Consider the following 25228-nt stretch of genomic DNA (forward strand, 5'->3'; position numbering starts at 1 on the left):
CACTGTGGTCATTTCTCACTGTGGAAGTTAGAACTAGTTACCACACGAGAGGAGAGTGTAAAACTCGCTGCAACTCAATGCAGGAGGGTCAGCGGGTCTAAAGAAAAAGGCAGATCTGTCAAAGAATTAAAAAAATAAATAAAGGCAAGACAAGTTAATTTCTTAAGTGTGATTTCAAATTACTGTAGGTTTCTTCAAAACAGAAAACAACCTTTCTGGGAACACATATTCTAGCCTTCTGAAACGTTCTGAAAGCAAGACAACCTGATGTAAAATGAGTCTTGATTTTTAACGTGTGAAATATACGTAGATACATTTCCAAAAACAGTCTCAATGCTAAGGTCAATGGAATGCCTTTTCCACAAATGAAAAGCAGGTTTAAAGTTACCAACTAATGAAGATAGCAACTCAAAGAGTTTGAGAGTGCATCCACAGAAGGAAAAGGAGGAAAACTGCCAGGAAACCACGTTTAATTAAAATTAAACCACTGTTTAATCCCTGGCTTCCACTGTTTAAGACCCAGTCCCAGTAAGGCTGGGCAAGACAGGAATGAGCCACGGTCACTAAGAAAGCCCAGGACACCAGCCAAGCTGAGGAGAGCCACCAGTTATCAAAGACAACCAATCAATGAACATTAGAGATTCTAGAGCAAAGACACATTTTCTAGACATCCAGGTGAGACAGTGCTGCCTCCCTCTGTGTATCCACACTGAGGCCTCTGCAACTCACACTTGAACACTGTAATTCACAGAAAATCACACTGGTTATTAAGACAGTGCATGGTCCCTTAGCTCTCTTTTAAAGATATGCTGAGCTGGAAAACGAAAAATATTTTGAAGGGGGCCTGCAGCTTTGAGGGCTGATACAGTCACATAAAACCATTATCATAAGAAAAAAGTCTCTTTAGTAAATACTGCAAAAACCTCTTATGTTTAGCAACAAGAATAATATTATCTGATATTTAAATTACTTCTCTCAAAGATAGATCTCTGTTTCAAAACAACTTATATTTAACCAAGAGTATCTTGGGACAGTAACAGATTCTATTTAGACTCTAAAAATATAACAATCTAGGAAAACCTGTTTTCCCTCTTTTGGGTAGGAGGGCTTGGACCCTGGAATTAAGCAAACTTACACCTGAAAGCTGACACCCCATCACATCACCCGTGACTTTAGGTAAGCGACTTCTCCCTAAGCTCGTGTTTCTGGCTACTAAAGGTGGCTACTAAAGGTGGTTACTAAAGGTGGTTACTAGAACAGTGCTCCCCTCCCAAGGGGCCAGGAGTCAATACTTTGACTTGCGTAAGTCATTCAGTGCACGGCTGCAATAACCTGCTTTCACTCCGCCCTCCTGGCTCTGTTCTCTGAGCGCCGTCCTGTGACCAGGCCAGAATGGCAAAGTGATGGAGCACGTTCGCTGCAGCAGGAATTTCCCCTGCGGTATCTGACTCTGAAACCCAGGTACTGGGCGAGCTCGTGTCCAGAGGTGCTGGCTTTTGCTTCTTGTATGTAAAGTGTGCGCCTGGCTCCTTGCAGGTCAGATGTTTTACACTCACTATTTCTAAGACACTGACCAGGATCAACATATAGCAAAAATACCACTCTAAGTATGAACTTTAAGCATATACCTAGTGTATTATTCGATAACTCCGTAAGTTCATTGATTTGGGGGGAATGTCTTAAGAATTCACTTTTAGTATAGAGGAAAATTTCTTTAGGAACCAGCAGAACCCTAGAAGGAGCATCTGGTTCACTCCTCCTGCCTCTGGTCAGGAACAGAATCAAATCACTCAGGGAAAATGGGGGCAGTGGGGTGGGGGGAGCAGAGATTGAATATAAACAAAAACATAACAAACCCAATATCCCAGGGCTTTGATGACATCAAGTTTACACATTGGACACGTGCGGTGATCCAAAAGCCATGGGTCAATGCATATTCTATGAAAAATATGCCTAAAAAAATTAAGTATGTGTTAATATCTTAAAATAATTGCTTATACCTTATAAAGGAAATAACACATCCTACCAACTCATCTTCTTGTTTACAAGTCAAATGCCGTCATATCAAAATTCCAGTGTATCCACTTACCCTCGGTGGTTACCTGTTCTACTTTCCAAATTAAATGGAATTTGGCATTTAGAGGGAAATTCCCCCTTCACTTCATGAAAACAGCATGGTTTATTTCTGTATCATGTTGGAATGTATTTTCATGTGCCTCTGTTAGCCTTATCGGAATGAATGTGACCTAAGAAACTGAAGAGTAAACTACAGTAACAAGCTAATAAAAAACTGATAGTATCTTATATAAAGTGACTCCAGTAGAAATACAACAAAATATCAATTAAAATATTAAAGCCATCTTTGGGCTGCAAGTTACACACTTATTTTTTGTCTTTATGTATTTTTGTAGCATCTACATTTTTCTAGAATGAACACATTAGTTTCAGAATCAAAAAAAGAAATCACACATGCATTTTCTTCTTTTACTGATGTCTTCACTGGCTCACCTCCCCTCTTGGGTGATGAATCTACAGTTTATCTGTGCTGCAGGTAAGCGGGTGTGGGGTCAGAACCACACTGATTAGGCTCAGATGCCAGCGGTGTGATCGGAGGCTATGACTCTGAGCTAGATCCTGAGGTCCCTCTGCACCTACCCCAAAAGCTGTTCTGAGGAGCAAACATGCCACGTGACTACTAGGGTAGTGGGCACTATAAATCCTCAGCAATTTTTCATTATTATTACTGTCATCATTGTCTAAAGACCTTTTCTCCAAAGGGAAACCTGTCACGGCAGTTAAAAACAGCAGCAGGTAAGGACGTAAGGTGGTCCAACCCAGCTTGTCTTGTGACCTGTCCATCCTTAAACTGAGACTGACCCACAGGAATAGTTTTGAGAAAAATAAAACAAATATGTTGGTTCCATCGGGAAATTAGTTGAAATAAATCATAGGAGAAAACTGGGGTGGGGTGGGGGCAGGAAATGAAAACCCCACTAAGGAGACCAGGATACATGCACATTCAGGATACACTCAGCTGTTTATGATATGAGTGCAAGTCCCAGCTCGGCCACAGGAGCATCTCCATTTCCTGTAAAAGGAAATCTGGCTTCTCACTGTGTGGCATTCAAGTCAGAAAGGCTTGCCCTCAACCAGCCTAGAATAATAATTCTTTTCTATTTTAATAATGTTCTACAGGACACCATCAACTGACACTGACCTCAATTCATTAAGTACCCAGCACACCAACCCACATGAACTCCTGTAGATTTAAGTTCACTATCTTGAAGCAGGGAAATTAATTTTGTTATTCTGATCCTCATTACTTCATGTCCTCTACAGAACTCCTGAGAACTTTATCTCCTATAAGGTACTGGTATGTACTCTGAACACTCGCAAACATAAAGTGAGGCACAACTACATGATAACTTGTGACCTGCTTATAATCGGTGCGAAGCAGAATTTAAAATGACCAGCTTTAAAACATAGTCTCTGTACACCTTTCTGCTGACAAAGCAATTTTTAAAGAAAAGTTATCAAAGCACCTCATGATTAAAAAGGAAACAATTTCCTATTGCTTAAAAAAAAAAAACTAGTTAAATAAAGGAGGAATATTTATTTCACACAACCCCAGAAAGAATCCAAACTCAGGGTGCAAATAACAGCAGAGCCTAATCTAAGATAAAAGGCATCTCCATAGAAAAATAACAAATAAAAATACATAACCAGGAAATGTCTTTAAGGATAACATTTCTAATAAATGTCTGAGAAAATGTTCACTAGTTTAAAACATAAGAATTAAAATATTTAAAAGCTAAAAAAAAACCAATGATAATAGCAGCAGAGCCTGAGCCAGGTCTGTTGACTGTCCCTGGCCCTCTCACCCAGGGCCTTCACCTGGTCAGCTTCAGGTTCCTTTCTCCCAACATGGCAGACTTTCTCCATTGATAAATGTACAGTATAGACCCCCAGGACCCTACTGAAGCCTCCTTGCCTATAAGATAAAAAGCCAATCTGCAACAAAATGAGACAGTGGGTCTTAATGGTCACCTAAAGTCTTCAAGCAAAACAGTCTTAAAGTCAAACAGTACAAGAGGACCTTGAAGACTTTGAGCTTCTTTTCTAAGAGGAGAGATGATTGCAAGATATCACCTGATAGTAAGATCTTCATATCCTGAAACTTGTCAGGATATTTGGTCAGAAACCTGAAACTTGTGAATTTTAACATCTCAGGAAGTAAGAGAACGTACTTGCATGGCAGAATTCTGATAACGTCCCTTCCTTTAAAATTTTCAATACACACTGCACAACTTTCAGCATCGACATCAATCCCCTGTAAAAAAGAAGAGCAAAGAATTTGCTGTATCCTTAGCAAATAGTATGTGCTTCCCTGGTGGCGCAAACTGTAAAGAATCCCCCTGCCAATGCAGGAGATTTGGGTTCAACCCCTGGGTCAGGAAGATCCCCTGTAGGAGGAAATGGCAATCCACTCTAGTATTCTTGCCTGGGAAATCCCATGGAGAGAGGAACATGGCGGGCTACAGTCCATGGTGTTGCAGGGTTGGGCATGACTGAGCGACTGACACTAGTAAATAATATTCTCTTGGTAAAACTCACTACAACAAAAACTAAACAAAAACGAAACTCACTACAACTCAACTAAAACAATGATGAATTCTAGTCAGCATTGTTACATCCTGAAATTAAATACAGATAATTTCCACTTGGTATTTATTTTTACCACTATCAAAAGATTTTATTTTTAAAAGAATTTGTTTGAACAGGAAAAAATTTCATTGCCTACCTAATCAGACACGAATGTTTAAATAAGAGGCTGTTCATTTTTTTAAGTGATCATATTTTTAAGGGCTGTAGAAATTCAAATGCCTGTTTTATTATAAAAAAAATTTTCAAATATAAAACTTAAAAGAGGATGAATATTTAATAAGATATACGTTTTTTGGAATCATTGGAAATATACAAAAGCAGTTTCATTAGAATATGCTAAAGAACAAAGTTATAACTTGCAGATGAGAAAATGCAAAGTTACAACTCACAGATGAGAAAATACAAATGAGATACTTTCGGACTAAGTATCTGAAAATATTCACCTCACTAGTGATAAAAGAACCACAAATTAAAATAAGTTACCTTTTTTTTTTCAAAGTCACTACGTCATGTCCAACTTTGCAATCCCATGGACTGTAGCCCACCAGGCTCCTCTGTCCATGGGATCTCCCAGACAAGAATACTGGAGTGTGTTGCCATTTCCTCCTCCAGGGCATCTTCCCTACCCAGGGATCAAACGCACGTCTCCTGCACTGGCAGGTGGATTGTTTACCACTGGGAAGCTTGAGTTTCTTTTTCATACATCAAGTTAACAAAGGTAAAAAGAAACAAAAATTTCTGGGGAAGCAGTCTTGTGACACAATTTCAGCTACTGAGAGTCTGTGGGTCATGACCTTTCTGGGGGTGTCAGCTCATCCCACTTTCCTGTGTACCACCTGGATCTGTCCACCTGGCTTCAGCCCATCAACCAAAGTAATAAGCATGGCCGACCTGGTCACCTGACCCAAATCTGGCCAATGAGCTTGTCTCCTCCAGGACTCTGGGATAGGGACTCAGTTACCAGTGTCTGTAGCTTTAGCAAGTTAATTTTATGGAACACAGCTTCACAGTCATCATGTAATTATTTAAAAGTACCTTTAAGCACATGAGTCCCTTGTTAACAAGCAAGCAGTAAAAACTGATTTTATATGTGGATATTGCTATCAAAGATTGCACTAAAATTAACTTTGTCACTGAACTTAAAATTAGATGTTGCAACTAGACATTATCACCTTTTCTCACACGCCAAGAAAGAATGATGAAATCATTTTTACTTCCCTAATGGTCTGCAAGCTTATACAGTACTGTGATTGAGTCCATAAGAAAAACTAGGAAACAACCAGTCTCTGGAACTCAACAAGATGTAGATTTAAGAAAAAACAGTCTTTATTTGCACAAATTAAACATGTAAGACTGCCTGAAAATCCAGCTATATACCTCATGGATCATTTATGGAGACTTTTTTTAACCATTATTTCTGACAATAGTCTGTAGAAGCATATTTTCAAAACTGTTCTGTACAGGAAGAGGGTAATATCAATTGACTTATGTTCCCAAAGACGTTGTGCAGTAAATTACACATATCAATCTATGTCTTCTCATACTTAAGGACAGATTTCCCGCCAGAGAGCAGAAGATACATTTCAAGAGGAACATAAAACTGTGCTTATCATGGAAGTGCTAGCCGAATGCACAGCCTGTCTCAAGATACTTGCTGGGGACTCTCTCCCCCAGGGGGCTCTTCCCTGATGGTTCAGCTGGTAAAGAATCTGCCTGCCAATGCAGGAGACTCAGGTTAGATCCCTGGGTAGGGAAGATCCCCTGGAAAAGGAAATGGCAACGCACTCCAGTATTCTTGCCTAGGAAATTCCGTGGATAGAGATGCTTGGCGGGCTATAGTCCACAGGGTTGCAAAGAGCTGGACATGACTGAGCTTGCATGCGTGCACCCCACGCACGCACGCACACACACACACACTCTCTCTCTCTCCAAGCCTCCGCCAGAGACCCTCGTCATTTGTAAATCATATGTTAATCTTTCCATGAGATGGGATTTTTTTTTTTCACTTTTCCTTTTAAATACAGCCACATGGAAAGAAACCTGGACTCTGCACCAAGTCTGCAAATTCACCGTCACTACAATGTAAGGCATCTGGGAAAGGATGCAGCCAACAATATAATTCCCAGAGTCTCCTAATGGTAAATATTCCACAGGAACCATCAGTATCTGATCCCAAAGCTTTAAAGTCAAAGGTCTATAAATGTAATGAGTATTGTCCTAAAGCTCTAATCCTTTAAGTAGGCCATAAGAGGAAACGTGAACCCAAGGGCACTTGGGGATTGGAGGCTGCAGTGTCGGCGTGGGCCAGGTCTCAACAACTCAGGGAGGAAAAAAAGAAAACCAAAAGGATGGAACCCACTCGTAGCTATGTCACCTCAACATTTCACAGCACTGAAAACGGACCATTAAAGAGTAACTATTCTTGCATTGGCAACTGTTTTCCTTGTAAGGAATCTATCCTTTAAGAACATGAGGTTCTGAGACTTAGGGTTTATTGCAAAAATGCTTCTGAACTCTGCTGAGTTTGGCCTTTTAAAGACTTCCCTAGTGGTCCAGTGATTAGGACTCAACATCTTTTCTCCTCTTCTCCATAAATCCCAGTCTTTTCTCCCTGTAATTAAGGGAGTCAGAGAGAATGGACAGAGTATAAGATTTAACAGAGGTGGATTTAAGCCTCAGTGTCTCTGGTAGAGAGACTGGAGCTTCAGTGCGCCATCCAGTCTGGCAGCAAGTAACCAGTATGGCCACCTGAGCACTGGACATGCAGCCAGGGTGACTGAGGAGCTGAGTTTTCAGTTTAATTCAGTTCATTTAAATTCAGACAGGTGTATGCGGCTAGGGGTACCTTCCTGGGCAGCAAGGTACAGAAGGCTCTTCACATACCCTGGAGTGTTTCAGTCAACTCTTCTTTAAAATGAACACATGTCAAAATTAACAAACTAGCCAAAACTCCATGATCAACACTGTTAGATGAGACATATAAATGGATTGGTATTTTATATATATACATATATTTTTTAAGATTTTTTTTTAATGTAGACCATTTTTAAAGTCTTTATTGAATTTGTTACAATTTGTTTTGTTCTATGTTTTGGTTTTCTGGCTGAGAAGTATGTGAGATCTTAGCTACCCGACCAAGGGGATCTAACCCACGCCCTCTGCATTGGAAGGCAAAGTCTTAGGGATATCCCCAGATTTATATTATAAACAAACAAAAAACAACCATGAAAATATTACCTTTTCTCCATGCTTTACAGTATGAAGAGGAAGCTGCCCAATAACTTTCTTTGTTTCTTTTCTATGGCTCTTAGGGAAGAAAATTATTATTATTATTATTATTGAAATGTTTAAGTTGCTATTTTAAAAATTCATATAGTGTAAGCAAGCTATGGGAAAAAAAGTCATAAAAAGCAAAAATTTGGTGACTACAATGAAATAACTTAAAAAACAACAAAAAACTACCTTTTAAGCCCTAAGGTACAGAACAGTCATGTGTAACTTAAGAGCTGTTTGATCAAGAATACTTATATTCAATTCCATGCCTGAAGAAGGAACCAATCTTATGTTTGATTATTGGTAAGAATGTAGTCAGCTGAGGACGGGGCTCCATACACTCATCTGTGAAGGCCCCTAAAAGGACAGAGGCTTTCTGGTCAGAGGCAGAAGGTGACCCAGCAATGACCATCTGCTGCCTCAGCAGCCAGGAAGGGTGGTTCTCCAGACAACAGGTGAGTGTGGGACCCACAGGGCCCTGCTCTGCTGCTACTGAGCCAGCACCCCCACAGACAAATGGCTCTGAATGCAGCTCCGCTGTGGAGACAGGCAGGCCCAGTTCTCTTCCAAAACACAACCATGTCCCCCCACCCCCCTCGACTTCATGCCTTTTTGTCACCCCTTTATGTCTGGAAAGGAGAGAGGATCTTTGCAGGAGTGAGAGATGACCTGACTTCCTACAGCACATAAAGTTGAATATATTCTAATTTAAAACTTATTTTTAAAAAAACTCCCACATATCAATACTTAAATATTATAAATAATGAAATTGAGAATATTGTCTAATAGTTTAAAAAAATATACACAGGAAATATTTACCAACGATCTTTTAAAAAGCAAAGTTAAAGAAAGACAGTTACCTGACTTCCGAACTGTGAGCCGGTGTATAGGAAGCGCTGTATGTAGTAAAATATTAGCCAGGCCAATGAGATAATCATCATGGTGATGAAGGCAATGGCTACAAAGACCACGGACTGACCGCTGATGTACTCCTGGACGTGCCGGGTGCCCACCCCGATGGTAACGGTGACCGGAATGTCCTTCTGCACAAGTTCCACAATTTCTCTTCCTTTTGGGTAGCTAACCATAATGACCACTATGTTTCCTGTTCCTTAGTAAAGAACAAAGCAATCAACACGAGAACACAAAATAAGATATGGAGACAGTATGGCTCCACGCACACGTGACCGAAAACTGATAAAACGGGACATAAGCCCAAGTTACCAACATGGGTGACCAAGGAGAACACAGACTGTTTACACAAGGAACAGAATGAACAGAGGCTTCTCTGGTGGCTCAGTGGTAAAGAATCTGCCTGACAATGCAAGACACTCAAGTTCGATCCCTTACCCAGGAAGATCCCACATGCCAGAGAAACTCAGCTGGATTTTTCCACAGCTAAACAAGGCTCACCTGTGACCTGAACACTAGATGCCTAGCGCTTAGTAAACAGCTTTGAAAAAGTGTCCAGACAAAAACTATCACACAATTATACACAGCAGCTCTACTTGTAACAGCTAAAAAAAAAAAAAAAAACAGAATAAATCACTAAGAAATACCCCCTTGAAAGCAAGAGCCCCCCCACCTCCCCCATTCAGTTTCATAAGAGAATTCTACTCTCAAATCTTTAAAGAGCAACATATAAAGTGTTCCACAGCAGATTTTTAAAAAAAGAAGTCTTAAAATTATTTCTAGCATAATTAAACCAAACATGGTAAAAAAAAAAAAACCAAAAAAACACACAAAAACCAATTTCACTTGTAAATATTAATACAAACGCCCGAGTGTGCCCATTAACTCAGGGAAGCAACTGGAGAATTCCTCCTCTGTTCGGTATTATTTCATGTTGTTCTGAATTCATGAGCAGACAGGACAAAAAAGTAAGAGAAATAAAAAAGAAGGGATATAAATGCCAATTTTACATGAACCTATCTATAAATTGGGCTTCCCTGGTGGCTCAGATGGTAAAAAAAAATCTGCCTGCAATTTGGGAGACCCAGGTTCAATCCCTGGGTCGGGGATATCCCTGGAGAAGGAATGGCGACCCATTCTAGTATTCTTGCCTGGGAAACCCCAGGGACAGGGGAGCTTAGCGGGTTACAGCTGGTGAGGGTCACAAAGAGTTGGATATGACTGACCAACTAACACTTTCACTTTTCATCTATAAGTTAATCTTTAGAATTATCAATGGGATTTTAAAAACCCTAAAAATTCTGCTTCTAATGTTCACTTAGGGGAAAAATAATCAAGATTAGGAAAACTTTGTAAATAAAACTTGAACTAGCCTTTGTAGTCAAAATAATTAAAAGAGTGTGGTAGTAGCATATGACAGCCCAGAAATTAGACCCCAAAACATAAAAGAATTCAGTAAATGATGAAAGTGGATTTCAAATCAATGGGGTAAAATGGACTATGTAAAAAAAAAAAAAAAAGAAAAAAAAAGTATGGGAGCAACTGAGTACCATCTAAGGATAAAAAAGATGAATCCTTTCTTCACAACTTACAGCCAAAATTAAATTCTAAAAAAATCCAAGATGTAAATATATAAAAAAGAAAAAATAGAGAAGAGCCAGAAGAAACATGGACATTAAAAAATAAATAATATTGAAGAAAAACCTTTCCAAGTGTGAAAAATCACCTCAGAACTTCTTTTAAAAAAAAAGATTTGAGCAACTAACCAATTACATAAAAGCAAAAATTGTCTGTTCTGACTAAAAGAAAGCAAAATCAAGGACTCAAGATCAAAAGAGCAAATGGCCAGCAGGGGGAAAATACATGTAACATAACAAAGACAAAAACTAATTTCCTATAAGAAAAAGAGCAACAGAAAGACAAAGAAAATGAAGTGAGTTTGCAGAAAACACAACTGGGTTTTGATTTTTAAAAGGCAATTTTAGTGAGATATAATTCACATGCTAGAAAATTCACTCTTTTAAATAAGTGTACAATTCAATGTTTTTGTTGTTCAGTTGCTAAGTCATGTCTGACTCTGCAACCCCATGGGCTGCAGCATGCCAGGCCTCCCTGCCCAACACCATCTCCCAGAATTTGCTCAAACTCCTGTCCATTGAGTCAGTGATGCCATACAACCAACTAATCCTCTGTCTCGCCCCCTTCTCTTCTTGCCTTCCATCATTCCCAGCATTAGGGTCTTTTCCAATGAGTTGGCTTTTCGCATCAGATGGCCAAAGTTTTGCAGCTCTAGTATCAGTCCTCCCAATGAATATTCTGGGTTGATTTCTTTTAGGATTGACTGGTTTGACCTCTTTGCAGTCCAAAGGACTCTTAAGGGTCTTTTCCAGTACAATCAGAAAGCATCAATTCTTTGGTGCTCAGGGTTCTTTACAGTCCAACTCTCACATCATATATGACTACTGAAAAAACCACAGCTTTGCCTAGACGAACCTTTGCCAGCAAAGTGATGTCTCTGCTTTTTAATACTCTGTATAGGTTTGTCATAGCTTTCTTTCCAAGGAGCAAATGTCTTTTAATTTCATGGCTGTAGCTACCATCTGCAGTGATTTTGGAGCCCAAGAAAAGAAAACCTGCCACTGTTTCCACTTTATCCCCTTCTATTTGCCACGAAGTGATGGGACTAGATGCCATGATATTTGTTTTTTAAATGTTGAGTTTTAAGCCAGTTTTTCTCTCTCCTTTTTGACCTTATCAAGAGGCTCTTTAGTTCCTCTTCTCTTTCTGCCATTAGAGTATCATCTGCCTACCTGAGGTTATTGATATTTCTTCTGGCAATCCTGAATCCAGCTTGTGATTCATCTGGCCTGACATTTTGCATGATGTACTCTGCATACAAGTTAAAGACGCAGAGTGGCAATATACAGCCTTGACGTACTCTTTTTCCAGTCCATTCTTCCTTGTCTGGTTCTAACTGTTGCTCCTTGACCTGCATACAGGTTTCTCAGGAGACAGGTATGGTGGTCTGGTACTCCCATCTCTTTCAGAATTTTCCAGTTTGTTGTGATCCACACAGTCAAAGGCTTTCGTGTAGTCCATGAAGCAGAAGCAGATGTTTTCCTGGAACTCCCAATCCCCCTGCATTGGAAGGTGAACTCTTAACCACTAGATCACCAGGGAAGTCCCTTTTCTAAGTTTTTGCTATCAAAATCTAAATGTCAATCAACAAGAAAACCATTATGTAAATTATACTATGTGTACAGACTGAGGCAGCAGCTCTATTACTATTGACGGCAGTCAAGACAGAGGAAAAAAAAGCATCATGTAAAAAAACCTGCGTGGACAAGAGGTCTACGTGGTCATATCAATACAGACACCCCTGAAGATCACACGAATACAGAGCAGCACCTGCCTTGGCAGAGGTGGTGAGGGGAGAGAGCTGGACACAGTAGAAATTCTCTGCCCTGTGTACATATTATCTATTCAAAAACTAACCTAAAAAAATACATTTAAAGATTGTTCTCCGGCATTACACTGAAACCACATTCTAACACTATTTTATTGTGGGGAGAAAATTTAATCCGTAGCAAATCCGCTGTGGCCCTCGACCGTGGGGATTTAGTTACTGAAACCCTAGAAGAGCAGCCTTCTAAGGTGGCTCCTGTCTAGAAGCCGATGCTGTGACCCGGCCCTAAAAGTGTCACTTGGCAAGTGCCACGGCTGCCCGAGTGCTCGCACAATCCTCTACGTCATCCCTGGGGAGGCTCAGTAAGGAGCAAGGCATTTCCTGCCTTCAGGGAAACAAACAGCTAGTAGCTGAGAAAGACGAATACAGAAACAATTAGGAGAACTATACCATGTACGATTATGGGGTGCCTTGTAAGCTGCAGACCCTTTTCATAAGCTAAAAAAGTTTCCTTTAATGGAAAATGTCAAGCACATACTAAAGCAGGACGGACAGTATAGTGAACCCCATGGACCCGTCTCCATGTTTATACACAAAACAAAAACGTTTCTATGCTATGGTTACAGGTACAATTTCTGTACTCACAGAACAATCTCTGGTTGCTAATGCAGAAACCAACTCTCAAGCATTTTCATGTCTGTATCATACTTCACTTGAGGCAGAAAGAGGCGAGTGATCATTTTACAGACCAGGGCTGAGACATCTTAAAGAGAATTGCTCAATGTGACGCAGCACCTGAAAAGCCAGTTGCAGGGCCTGAAGACCCAGTTCCTAAGTGCACCTCTGCCTCTCCCCCTTGTGACTGGGGGGTGGGGGAGGGGGTGGGGGAACACAGGCTTCAGGACCACCAGGCTGGGCTCCAACCTTCCCCTGACAATTCATGTCTGGGTCCTCTGAGACTACTTCTTCAGCTGTACAATGGAAATGACAGTTTTTCTATTTTGGACTGTTGATTATTGAATGATAATGTGGAATAAGGAAAAGCTGCAGAAATGAGGTGATCATATTTACTGGGATGGGAAGGAACTTTCCCCTGGGCAGGGAGTGCATCTTGATGGACAGGAAGAGTTTATCAAGCAAAAAGAAGGGAGGTTTTCTAGGCGGTGTACCATCATAAAAGCATATTTGCATTGGTGACTGGTCTGGCTTGCTTAGTGACTCAATATACATAAACGTATCCTGTTTATCTCATTACCACCAGTGCCCCATGCAGCTTGGCACATAGTAAGTGTTCAATGAATATTTGTTACCTAAATGAGTGAGGGATGGCGGATGAGCTGAGAACACCTGAAACTTCAAGGGAGGGGCTGCAGAAACACGCTGGCTATCAGAAGCACACCTGAACGGGAAACTTCTCCAGCACCAATCTCATGTTTTTCCCCTAAAAAATGCTTAGTTCACTAAGTTGTAAGAAATCATTAAAAAGTAATAACACTGTGCCTGGGCTGAGGGCTAAAATTTGCTACACTCTAAGTACAGAGAGTCCCTTGGACTGCAAGGAGATCAAACCAATCAAACCTAAAGGAAATCAACCCTGAATATTCATTGGAAGGACTGATGCTGAAGTTGAAGCTCCAATACTTTGGCCACCTGATGCGAAGAGCCGGCTCACTGGAAAAAGACCCTGATGCTGGGAAAGATTGAGGGCAGGAGCACAAGGGGGTGATTGAGAATGAGATGGTTGGATGGCATCACCGACTCAACGGACATGAATTTGCGAAAACTCTGGGAGACAGTGGAGGACAAAGAAGCTTGGCATGTTGCAGTCCATGGGGTGGCAAAGAGTCGGACATGATTTAGCCACTGAAGCAGCAAGACTGCCTCTGTGAACTACTCTATTTTAAAAATATTTACTTAACATTTATTCATTTGGCTGCACCGAGTCTTCATTGCAGCATGTGGGATCTAGTTCCCTGACCAGGGATTGAACCTGGGCCCCCTGCATTAGAAGTGATGAGTCTTAACCACTGCACCATCAGGAAAGTCCCTTCTGAAACTACTTTAAATCATGAAATTCAGAATTAAGACTTCTTCTATCCCATGACTGGCTTTTCTGGGACGTGTTGGGGGATGAATGGAGGCAGGGCAGTTGAGCTTAGGGTCACTGGGTGCACGGCCCCCAGGGGTACCTAGCACAGGCCCCTGTCTGGCTCTGCCCTGTCCTCCTATCATAGCCTCCCTGGGCCAGTCTTAGAGCCCTGGTGGCCTGAGAGAGCAAGTCACAGCTGATTTCCAAACCAAATAGCTGAATTTCCTCACAGAAGGCAAAGACGCTCAAAGTCCTGGGACAGGGGAAGAAAAAACCCTTTGAATGTTTTTCTTCCCCAAGCCACGCGTTGCTACCAATCACCAAAAAAGGTCGTTATGTGCAATGCCCGCCCCTCCCCGCAAACAACCCCCAGTCACTAACTCCTGGAAGGCAGTTTGTTGTATTCCTTAGATGTAACTCAAGGTCTTGCATAGAGCACATGACCATAAACCTTCTTGAAAAATAATAGTTCCTCTTACCACCTTGTCAAAAACAAACAGAAAATGTAAAAAAAAAAAACCTGTCTTGGTCTACAGCTTCAAAATTCTGCAGGGTCATATGAGTCTAGTGTACCACTTCTCCTCCCTAGGAAACTATTTAAAGTAGATTTCAACATTCTCTTGAAGGAGACAGGAACTACTAAAATATTTAAAGTGGTAGATTAGATTTCTGGTCTAGAAAACTGATGCAGGCAGCAAGAAATGCATTTTATCCCTTTGCTGTTCACCTCAAACCATCACAACACTGTTAGGGGTATTTGCGTACCCCGACACAAAATAAAAAGTTTAAAAACATAAAAATAAATAGCTTCCTTTGGAAGGAAAAATACACCAAAGATACCCAATGGTGAGAGGTTACTATTATAATTTTACTTTAATATGCCAAAACATAAAAACTGGTATGCTTTCATAACTGTAAACTTAACAATTTGTAAATGTATGTAAATATGACTATAAAACTATTAAAAGTAAGAATTTTTTTTAAAAAAAGCACTTTAAAGCTCCAGCATGAGAATCCCATGACCTTTTAGGTTTTCTTTTTTTCCAATAACATCCACAGTCTCTCCATCCTGCACCCAACATGGAAGAATTAAGATTCAGCACAGGTTCAACCTTGGTTTCCAGCATCCCCACACCTCTGTGTATACGATACAGCAATGCCTCTTAAGTACACTTGTTTTTATTCACCTGTTATAGAATGTCTTGGGCTTCCCAGATGGCGCTAGTGGTAAAGAACCTGCCTGCCAATGCAGGAGACATAAGAGATGTGTGTTCAATCCCTGGGTCGGGAAGATCCCCTGGAGGAGGCCACAGCAACCCACTCCAATTTTCTTGCCTGGAGAACCCCATGGACAGAGGAGCCTGTCGGGCTACAGTCCACAGGGTCACAAAGAGTCAGACATGACTGAAGCAACTTAGCACACACATACACACATAACGTCTTCGTGAGTCTCCTCACTAGACAAGGACTACTGTTCCTATTTATTAGTTTTTGTAGCTCCAGCGTCACACGCAATGACCCAATAGAATGGTTTCTATATGAATCAGTCGACCTGAAAAACTGGTTTCTCTTCTGGTTATTATCCTTAAACTGACCCAAGGGGAGGAGAATATCAGAGACTCCTTTTGCAGGGGAAATAGTACATGGAATATGAATGGAATGGAAACGTCTCCAGAACGTGAGCTATCATGCAAAAAAAACAAATGTCTTTATGGTTGGCTGAGATGAGTGATGAAGACTCAAAAACACATGCAATTCTCATCTTGGAATTTCACATTTTGTTTTGGAGAAATCTGGCTTGCTCAAGAATATTCTGTATTTGTCGAGTACAGCACTCAACAATCTTTGCAGTTTTGCTAAATGCATTACTTCATCTCAGTCCTTCGGTCTTAGGCAAGGCAACTCTTGTCACCCAGAAGGTCCTACAGCTCCTCACATAGCCCCCATACCACATTCACCCAGAAACCTTCAACTTAAGCTGTCCTTCAAGACTCCGTCTGCCTGCTAGCTGGGAACAGTCTGAGTTAATCCCACCTGCTATGAGGCTGCAGGGCACCATCTCTTCCTAGAGCACCAAACTACAAGCTAAACTCAAATCTAAATGTTTAGCTCATTTGTGAGGGCAAAGCATTCAAGATCACTGAGCACCACTCACTCATAAAAGACCATTTCCCACGCTCTGCAAACACAGACTGTACATCTCTCTCAAGCTAAGGGACTTTCTATCACGTGTCATCTCCTGCCACCCCCACACTGGCCCCTTCCCCAAACACACCTCTCAGCCCTGCCAACACCTGGCCTCAGTAAATTGCTGACACAAGGAAAGTGCCAGTCTAAACAGCCACTCAAGACGTCAGCTGGAGGATTGGCCTGTAATTAACTAGCAGTCACCACATCAAGGCCAATCCTCTCTAAAAGCTTTCGTTTCAACAGCTTGATTTATATCAATTTTTACTCTTCTTGGTCAAAATAGCCTCTAATACCTTTGCAGGACCTACATTGGATGCCTCTCCTTTATGCTTTCTAAGCACTTGGGCATATAATTCTGTTGAGGGCTCAACCATAGGGCCTGGAAAGGTCTGTTTATCACTCCACTAAGCCGTGAACTCCTCAAAGGCTGGTATGTGTCTTAGGCATTTCTACCCGCAAGCAGGTGCCGTATGTGGCCCAGACTGGCCACTCTCTATTCATCTGTCAAAGGAAAGGGAACCAACCCTGGGCATCACAGTAACAGTCCTCACACTGAGGGCTGTTACAGTCCTGACAGAATATTATCTTAAAGTCACAACTTATTTTGGAGCCACAATAAAATACTGACTTAAGTTCACAACATCTTGTACTAGATCTTGGCAGTCAAGCAACAGGGTTTAAGAAAAACTGCTGAGGGGCTTCCCTGGTAGCCCAGTGGTAAAGAATCAGCCTGATAATGCAGGAGACACGGGTTCAATCCCTGATCGAGGAAGATCCCATGTGCCAAGAAGCAACTAATTTAAGCCCTTGCCCCACAACTACTGAGCCTGTGCTCTAGAGGCCGAGCCCAGGAGCAGCAACTACTTAAGTCCGCGCCCCGCAAGAGTATGTGTGCATGGGAAGTCACTTCAGTCGTGTCCAACTCTTAGTGACCCCATGGACTGCAGCCCGTCAGGCTCCTCTGTCTATGGGATTCTCCAGGCAAGAATACTGCAGTGGGTTGCCATTTCTTCCTCCAGGGGATCTTCCCGATCCAGGGACCAAACCCGAGTCTCTTATATCTCCTGCTTTGGCAGGTAGGTTCTTTACCACTAGCGTCACCTGGGAAGCCCCCACAACAGCAGAAGACACCACAGTGAGAAACCTGCAACTAGAGAGTAGTCCCCGTTTGACACAACTAGAGGAAAGCCCGTGCAGCAGTGAGGAACCGGCACAGCCAAAACAAAGAAAAAAGAAAAACTGTTGAAATTCTGAGACTTGGGAGGAGATCATCACAATCGGAGTTCAGTAGCAGCCACCTGACCTATGTACACAGACCCCGAGTATCACAGGAACATTGAGAACCACGGATCAGTAGTTTTTACTGGCTCCAGCCACATTCTGACAAAATAGGAAAAACTACAAAGTCTGAGCTGCTGTCAAGGTTCTGTGTAACCTTTAAAATCTAAGTCTGTCAAAGCCAGCTCCTCTTCTGACTTAGTTCCATTCACTCCATTCTTAACGCCAATCCATTCTCAAAAAGACATGATACAGTCGTACCCTTGTCCCCGGCAGGACTGAGTTCTGAGAATGAAAGGGACCTTCTTTTCCATTTCTAGTCACCAACACAGCACAGGCCCTTATATTTCTGCTTGGACTAGTCAATGGACTAAGTGGATTTCAGCTTTTCCTCTGTGTAACCCACTGGTCTCCTTTTAAGTCAGCAGTTCAAATCTGGGATGTTACTGCCATCCTCTCTGCCCCCGGACATTTGGCAATATCTGGAGACATTTCTGGCTGTCACAACGGGAATCCTGTGGATACAGGCCAAGACAGGCCCCTGCAATAAAGAATTATCTGGCCATAGATTGCCTTGTTCCCGGGGGCCAGTCATTTCAATTCTTCGAACATCAGTCTCCTCATCTGTAAAATGGGGTTAAAGCACCTACCTCAAAGGGCTGTAAGCAGAAAACTGACTCTGCACTGGGAACTTTCACACATTTTTTAAAAAACTGCTAATGCTGTTACTTTTGTCTCTTTCCTCAAACAGAAGTAATCTTACACTGAAACAGACTAAAATGGACACTGAGAATGGTAACAGAAGCTTGCAAGAAGATTTAAAATGAGCATCAATGAGGGGCTTTCTGAGCCTGGATAAATTATATGTCCGTAAGATAAGCAAGCAAGACTGCTGAACCATGGTTAGAAAAGTGCGATTAGCCTGGAAGGATGTTAGTGTCATTGCCAAAAAATGCAGTAAACACATTGAGAAAATTGTGGGATGGAAAAGAACTGCCATGGAAAAGAGAAAGCCCACAGGAAGCTGCAGACTCAGAAGTGAACGCAAGGACCCAGCATCGGAGAATCCTGGCACACTGCCCTCTCTTCTCCAACAGAACCCTGTCCACAGGATGCGTCTGGAACGCTCTGTGAACTCCAAAAGCACTTCTCATGAGTTTTGCAGAAACATGACTTGGGTAAAAAACAACTGGAATAACTGCACCAAAGGTGCTGCCTTGCCCAATGCCACCGCATGGACATCTGCTCCCATTTCCTCCCCAAACCCACTTCCTCTCTGTTGCAATTGAGGAATTCCCCCCTCTTCTATCAGAGGTCAACCCCTCCGAGAATCCTGGACATAGCCGCCATCCTTCCCAAAGACCTGACTCTTTCAGTTACCTCTTCTCCACCATCCAACTTCAACATGCCTCACTCACTATACCGTTCATCCCACCTCTCCCCAGCTTTTACCCGTTGCTCAGCACCTCCCCAGCCCTCGCCAGCCAACGTCTTGAAAGAATCATTCTAACAGTCTCACTTCCCCACCTCTGAACTGACTTCCGTCCCATCACTCTGCTAAGACAGGCCAAGTCCAAAGTCACCCTTCAGTCCTCATTTTACAGGTATTCTGAACTTTCATTCAAGAAGCCAAAACAGAACAAAAGTCAAAAAGTACAGAGGAAAAAGGATGTCTGACTTGCAGCAGGAGAAACTGAAGATTTTGATCCCAAGAAGTTCAGAGTGAGTCTGATCTTAGAAGGCCATCACACTCTGTATCAGTTGAATAGTACTTGGAATTTCAGTTCTGAGAATGATGCATGCCTGTGTGCTAAGTTGCTTCAGTTGTGTCCGACTCTTTGTGACCTTATGGGCTGTAGTCCACCAGGCTTGTCCATGGGATTCTGCAGGCAAGACTACTGGAGTGGCTTGCCCAGGCCCTCCTCCAGGGGATCTTTCTGACCTAGGGATCAAACCTGAGTCTCCTGCATTGCAGGCGGATTCTTTACCTCTGAGCCACCCAGGAAGCCCTTTCTGAGAATGAGAACCCTTGCAAAATAAACCTTTCAAACTCTCACAAGTGCTTGAAGATGTAACCTGTTGCCTCCGAAAACCGCCTGTGGGAAGGGTTGCCTAGCTAAGAACAAAATCTTTCCCTGCATGATCACTTTAAAAAACTTCATCTAAACTCCATTCAAGGACTCTGACAAAGGAGCCAGTATCACAATCTTCTCTTTAGCAAGTGAGAAAACATATTCAACTTAAGGCTGGGTTTTCGGACTCAGTTAAATCCAGACTGTCTCACTTTAAAGTTTAGAATATTGACGTACATTATTAAAGTGAAGAAACCACAGCGTCACCGAGCCACCGCCTTACATGGTGAAGGGACTGCCAGACCCTGCAAAGCCCTGGAAAAGAGCTTCCACTCCAGCCCCATCTGACTTTGGGAAACACTGGCAAGGGACTCCTGATTAAAGAGACTTTCCGCCGGTGAGAACCACAATCCTCCTCATGCGGGTTTTAAAGTCTTCCGTTCCTGCCTCCTCCTTCCTGCACAGGGTACCTTTCACCTGAACGACCCGGGGAGAAGATGGAATCCTGTCCGGGCGCTCGCCTCCCTCCTTAGAGCACCGGGGGTCACACCGAGCCAAGCTGGCGCTACCCTCGCAGGTCCCGACGTCCGGAGCCCATCACCGCCGCCCCTCGGGGTCCCGGCAGAGGACCTCGCGGTCTGCTGGGGCTCCGGCGCACGGCCGCCCCGCCCCGCCCCGCCCGTGCCCGCGCGCCGGCGGCTCACCCGCGTGGGACATGGGCGCGGTGAGGTTGCCTTGGCGCTGCTCGTTGTACAGGACCACCGCCGAGGCGTTCCTCCGCGCCGCCGCCAACACCTTCTCCTTGAAGGTGCAGCCCCCGCGCGCCACCAGCGCGACCCAGGGCGCGGCGCCCCGGCCGCCGGGCACGAGGAAGCGAGTGCTGGCCTCGCAGCCCTCGGGGTCGCGGTCCTCCGCGCGCGGGACGCCCACCAGGCCCCGCGCGCCCTCCTTGGGCGAGCTGTCGCCGAAGCGGCCGCTCTCCGAGACGCTCCTCACGCTCCGGTTGGTCTGCGGGTCCACGTACTCGGTGCTCACCACAGCCGAGAACCACTCGTGAGCCCGGCCCCGGGCCCCAGGAGCGCACAGGGCCAGCGCCAGCAGCGCCAGCGCGCCCCGGGCCTCGGGCCGCCGCCGCCACGCCATGGACCACAAGGGGACCGGCCGGGAGCCGGGCGACTCCCGGCAGGGGCCGGAGGGCGCCTGCCGACGAGGCCGCTGAGGAGAGCGGAGAAGCGAAGTCTCGCTACCCAGCCGGGAAAGAGCGAGTCCAGTCTGCAAGCGGCGCCGCGGCGCACGCGCACCTGAAGGAGCGGCGACGGGGGGCGGGGCAAGGGCGGGGCTGGCGGGCGGGGCGGTGGCGCACGCGCACCTGACGGAGCGGCGGCAGGGGGTGTGTTGTTGCTGTGGGGGCGTGGCCTGCTCTGGCACCTCCCCTGCGCAGACCTTGGCGCCAGAATCGCGGGCCCAGGCTCCACGAGTGTCATAGAGCATCTCTCTTTACCTAGCGGATCTCGAGAAGCGGGTGTGGGATATCACGCCGCGCCTTGCGCCACGCCGGGCCCCAGTGGCCAGGGGCCGAGCTTATGCAACAGGAGCTCCAGTGCCCAGAAACCTGGGGAAGTGACACACCCGCCCCCACCCGCACCCCGCCCCGAGAAACGGGGAACTTCACGAGCCGGCCGAGAAGCGTGGGAGCGTGATTGTGTAAAATCACTGAGCGGATGTTTATGAAGAATTTACTGTGTGAGGCACGTGGCAAAGGCCTTGCTTGTCTAAAACACTGGAAAACAGCTTAAAAACTCCAAAGCTGCACGAATTTTTCAGATCACTTTTGTTGCCGATTTTCTAAGGCTAATTGATCTCGGTATTTCATGTATAGTCTGTAGTTTTTAAGTTAGTGCATCAAACTACTTGTTTAGACGAGCACTTAAATGGTACAGCAGTAAATAAAAAGAGAAAATTACTGTTTGGAAATAAAAACTGGGTGATAGTCCATATGAAATTGCCCTGGAAAGGAAGCCTTACTGTTACAGGAAAAGAAGTTTAGAACACCGATTTCTGACTCATCTTCCTTCTTTGCACAAGAACCTATAATTGCAGGAAGTAGGTTGCTGTCACACAAAGCATTTTGTTGGGCTTGACATACTCTTCTGTGTCCTTTTTGTTGAAAGGCTTTCTTGGACTGCATTTTAAAACTCTGCTCCAAAATTCAGCCCACAACACAAGTTTTCCTTGAAGTTGGATCTCCTTTCCATTAACCACTTGGAAACTAGCCTTAAAATCCTGAAAGGGGACTTCCTTGGTGATCCAGGGGCTAAGACTTTGTGCTGGCAATGCAAGAGGCCCAGGTTCAATCCCTGGTATGGGAATTAGATCCTGCATGCCATAAGTAAGACCAGGAGCAGCCAAATTAATAAATAAATAAAAATAAATATTAAAAAACAAAAGACTTGAGGCCTTCCCCTTGTTCCAAGCCTAAAATAAAGGAAATAAGGTATGGTGGTCATGGCAGTGTAGGACCTCCACCATAAGCTCTACGAGCAAAAAAATACTTGTAATTCTCAGAAAAGGTGTTTATTGTTGCGTGCTATGTCTTGCCACTTCATTTCCTTCTTCCTGAAGTCCTCCTGCTCCTGGCTCTTGTCCTGGAAAACACCAACTTCATCTTCAAAGTTTAACTCCCTGATCAGGGATCAGAACCCAGGTCCCTGCATTGGGAGCATGGCGTCTTAGCCACTGGACCACCAGGGAACTCCTCAAAAGCTCTTTCTTCTGTGAAACCTTTCCTGGTTCCTAGAAGCAAAACCTGAGTGCTCCAAAGTTCCATGTTGCTAGTGCATGTTTTGCTTGCGCATCAATGTTATAGTAACCAGCAGCACTGCTTTTCAAACATAGTGTTTTGTCTTCTTAATAATACTGTGAGTTTCCTGAGGATCAGGGGTGTGTCTTTGCTGTTTTCACCAGCCTACAGCATCATGTGTGTAATCCATGTTTGTTAAATAAGCAAAATAGCTCTTTTGTACTATTTGAGTTAAAACTTATGATTACTTACAGGCTTATTGCTCAGAGAAGTTTGCAGGCTAATAGGCACTTTCACTGCATCACCAGGGAAGACCCTCTGGTACCTACATTTTGACTTTGCCCCTTGAGAAATGATATACTGCAGTGTTATTCTAGAGGACTTCCTTTGTGAGATCCACGCCCCCCCCCATTAGCTATGATATTCTTTTTTTTTTTTTTTTAATTTTTTGGCCATGCCCCCATGGCATATGGGATCTTAGTACCCTGACCAGGGATCAAACCTGTGCCCCCTGTGTCAGAAGCATGGAGTCTTAACGGCTGGACCGCCAGAGAAGTCCCAATATAATATTATTCTTAATGGAATTCCAATTCAAAGTTGTAATTAAGAGACACTTATTTAAATGTGTAATCTACGAACCAATTTTATTCACACCTGAGACTTTAGTTGTGTTACCAAGATAGCCTTTTTTTTTTTGGCCTGTATCTGAATAAAGATATTTTTTTCATGTCTTCAGATATTTTAACTTTTTCAGGATAGTATCAATCAGGAAAGACCTGGGTCTGCTGCACTGCAGGCAGATTCTTTACTGTCTGAGCCACTAGGGAAACCCCAAACTCTGCCTCAGTTCAGTTCAGTCACTCAGTCATGTCCGACCCTTTGTGACCCCATAGACTGCAGCACGCCAGGCCTCCCTGTCCATCTCCAACTCCCAGTTCTTTTAATTTCATTCTTCTTCATAGTTTGTAAAAAAATCCCTAATAAAGAAATACCTTAAAGGGTGAGGTTGATAAAAAACAGAAAGTATCATTCATTACCCCATTAAAGAATTTTGTATTCATTGAAATGGTTCTTTTTCTCATTTTTTGACTTTATAATATATGTAGTGGGGAGGAATCTCAGTTTACTAATACAATTTTACAACTTCAAAGAATTCTTTACTTTGTTCTTTTTAATTGTTTAATTAGTCCACCTAATTGCTTATCTAATTGCTCAAGCTAGGACTTCCAAATACTGTGTCAAGTAAAACTGGCAAGAGTGGGCATCCTTTTCTTGTTCCTGATTTTAGAAGTAACGTTTACAGCTTTTCACCTTTGAGTATGGTGTTAGCTAGGGCTTAGCATGAACGAAAAAGTTAGTCGCGCAGTCATGTCCGACTCTGCACTTCCACGGACTGCAGCCTGCCCCGCTCCTCTGTCCATGAAATTCTCCAGGCAGCAGTACTGGAGTGTGTTGCCATTTCCTTCTCCAGGGGATCTTCCCTACTGGGGGATCAAACCCGGGTCTCCTGTGTTGCAGGCAGACTCTTTACCAACTGAGCCACCAGGGAAGGGCCTTTAATACGTCGAGGTATGTTCCCTCTATGCCTGTTTTGTTGAGATTTTTTAACATAAATGTTAAATTTTATCAAAAGCTTTTTCTGCATCTATTTAGATGATTATATGATTTTCACCCTTCACTTTGTTAGTGTGGTGTATCATATTGACTGCTTTGTGGATATTAAACTAGCCTTGCATCCCCAGAAAAAACACCACTTGATTATTGTGTATGCTCCTTTAATGCATTGTTGAACTTTGTTTGCAAATATTTGTTGAGGAGTTTTGCATCTATGTTCATCAGGGATATTGGCCTTTAATTTTCTTTTCTTGTGGAGTCCTTGTGTGGTTTTGATATCAGGGTGATTCTGGCCTTGTAAAATGAGGTTGAAAGAGTTCCTTCCTCTTCTATTTTTTTGGAAGAGTTTGAGAACAATTGGTATTAATTCTTCTTGGATAGAATTCACCAGTGAAACCATCTAACCCTGGACTTTGATTTTTTGGGAGAGTTTTCAATCTCCTTAGTAGTAATCAGCTTATTCAGATTTTTAATTTCTTCATGATTCTGTCTTGTTTTTAGGAATCCATCCATTTCATCTAGGTTGTCCAATTTGTTGGTATATAACTGTTCACAGTAGTCTCTTATTATCCTTTGTATTTCTGTGATATCTTTTGTAATATCTCCTCTTTTATAGAAAACACTAAAGACTCCATAAAAAGCTGTTAGAACTAATAAATGAATCCAATACTGTTGTGGGATGCAAAATCAATGCACAAAAATTAGTGCATTTCTATGCATTAATGATGAAATTTCAGAGAAATAAGAAAAAATTTCAATTTACAACTGCATCAAAAGGAATAAAATACCCAGGAGTAAATTTAACCAAGGAGGTAAAAGACTTGCACACTAAAAAGTACAAGACATTAAGGAAAGAAACTGAAAAAGACACACACAAAAGAACCATATCCGCCCCCCCCAAAAAAGAACCATATCCCATGCTCAAGGAT

At 43.1% G+C, this 25228-nt stretch overlaps 1 protein-coding gene across 2 annotated transcripts in view; it reads right to left on the reverse strand.

The window, feature by feature from the left end:
• Positions 1-21183, reverse strand: part of RNF149 (ring finger protein 149) — a 31264-nt gene extending 10081 nt beyond the window's left edge. Inside the window, exons 1-5 of one of the 2 annotated variants that reach the window (XM_043467973.1) lie at positions 20590-21183; positions 8799-9043; positions 7903-7971; positions 4248-4330; positions 1857-1953 (exon numbers count right to left, since the gene is read on the reverse strand). In XM_043467973.1, the coding sequence (XP_043323908.1) occupies positions 1857-1953; positions 4248-4330; positions 7903-7971; positions 8799-9043; positions 20590-21028 (933 nt within the window). In that variant the 5' untranslated portion in view covers positions 21029-21183. Of the gene's footprint in view, positions 1-1856; positions 1954-4247; positions 4331-7902; positions 7972-8798; positions 9050-20589 lie in introns of both variants that reach the window. The other variant, XM_043467972.1, reaches the window with a different exon arrangement.
• Between the last annotated feature and the right edge of the window lie 4045 nt (positions 21184-25228).

This window comes from Cervus canadensis, chromosome 5 (assembly GCF_019320065.1).
Source record: "Cervus canadensis isolate Bull #8, Minnesota chromosome 5, ASM1932006v1, whole genome shotgun sequence".
Lineage (NCBI taxonomy): Eukaryota > Metazoa > Chordata > Mammalia > Artiodactyla > Cervidae > Cervus > Cervus canadensis.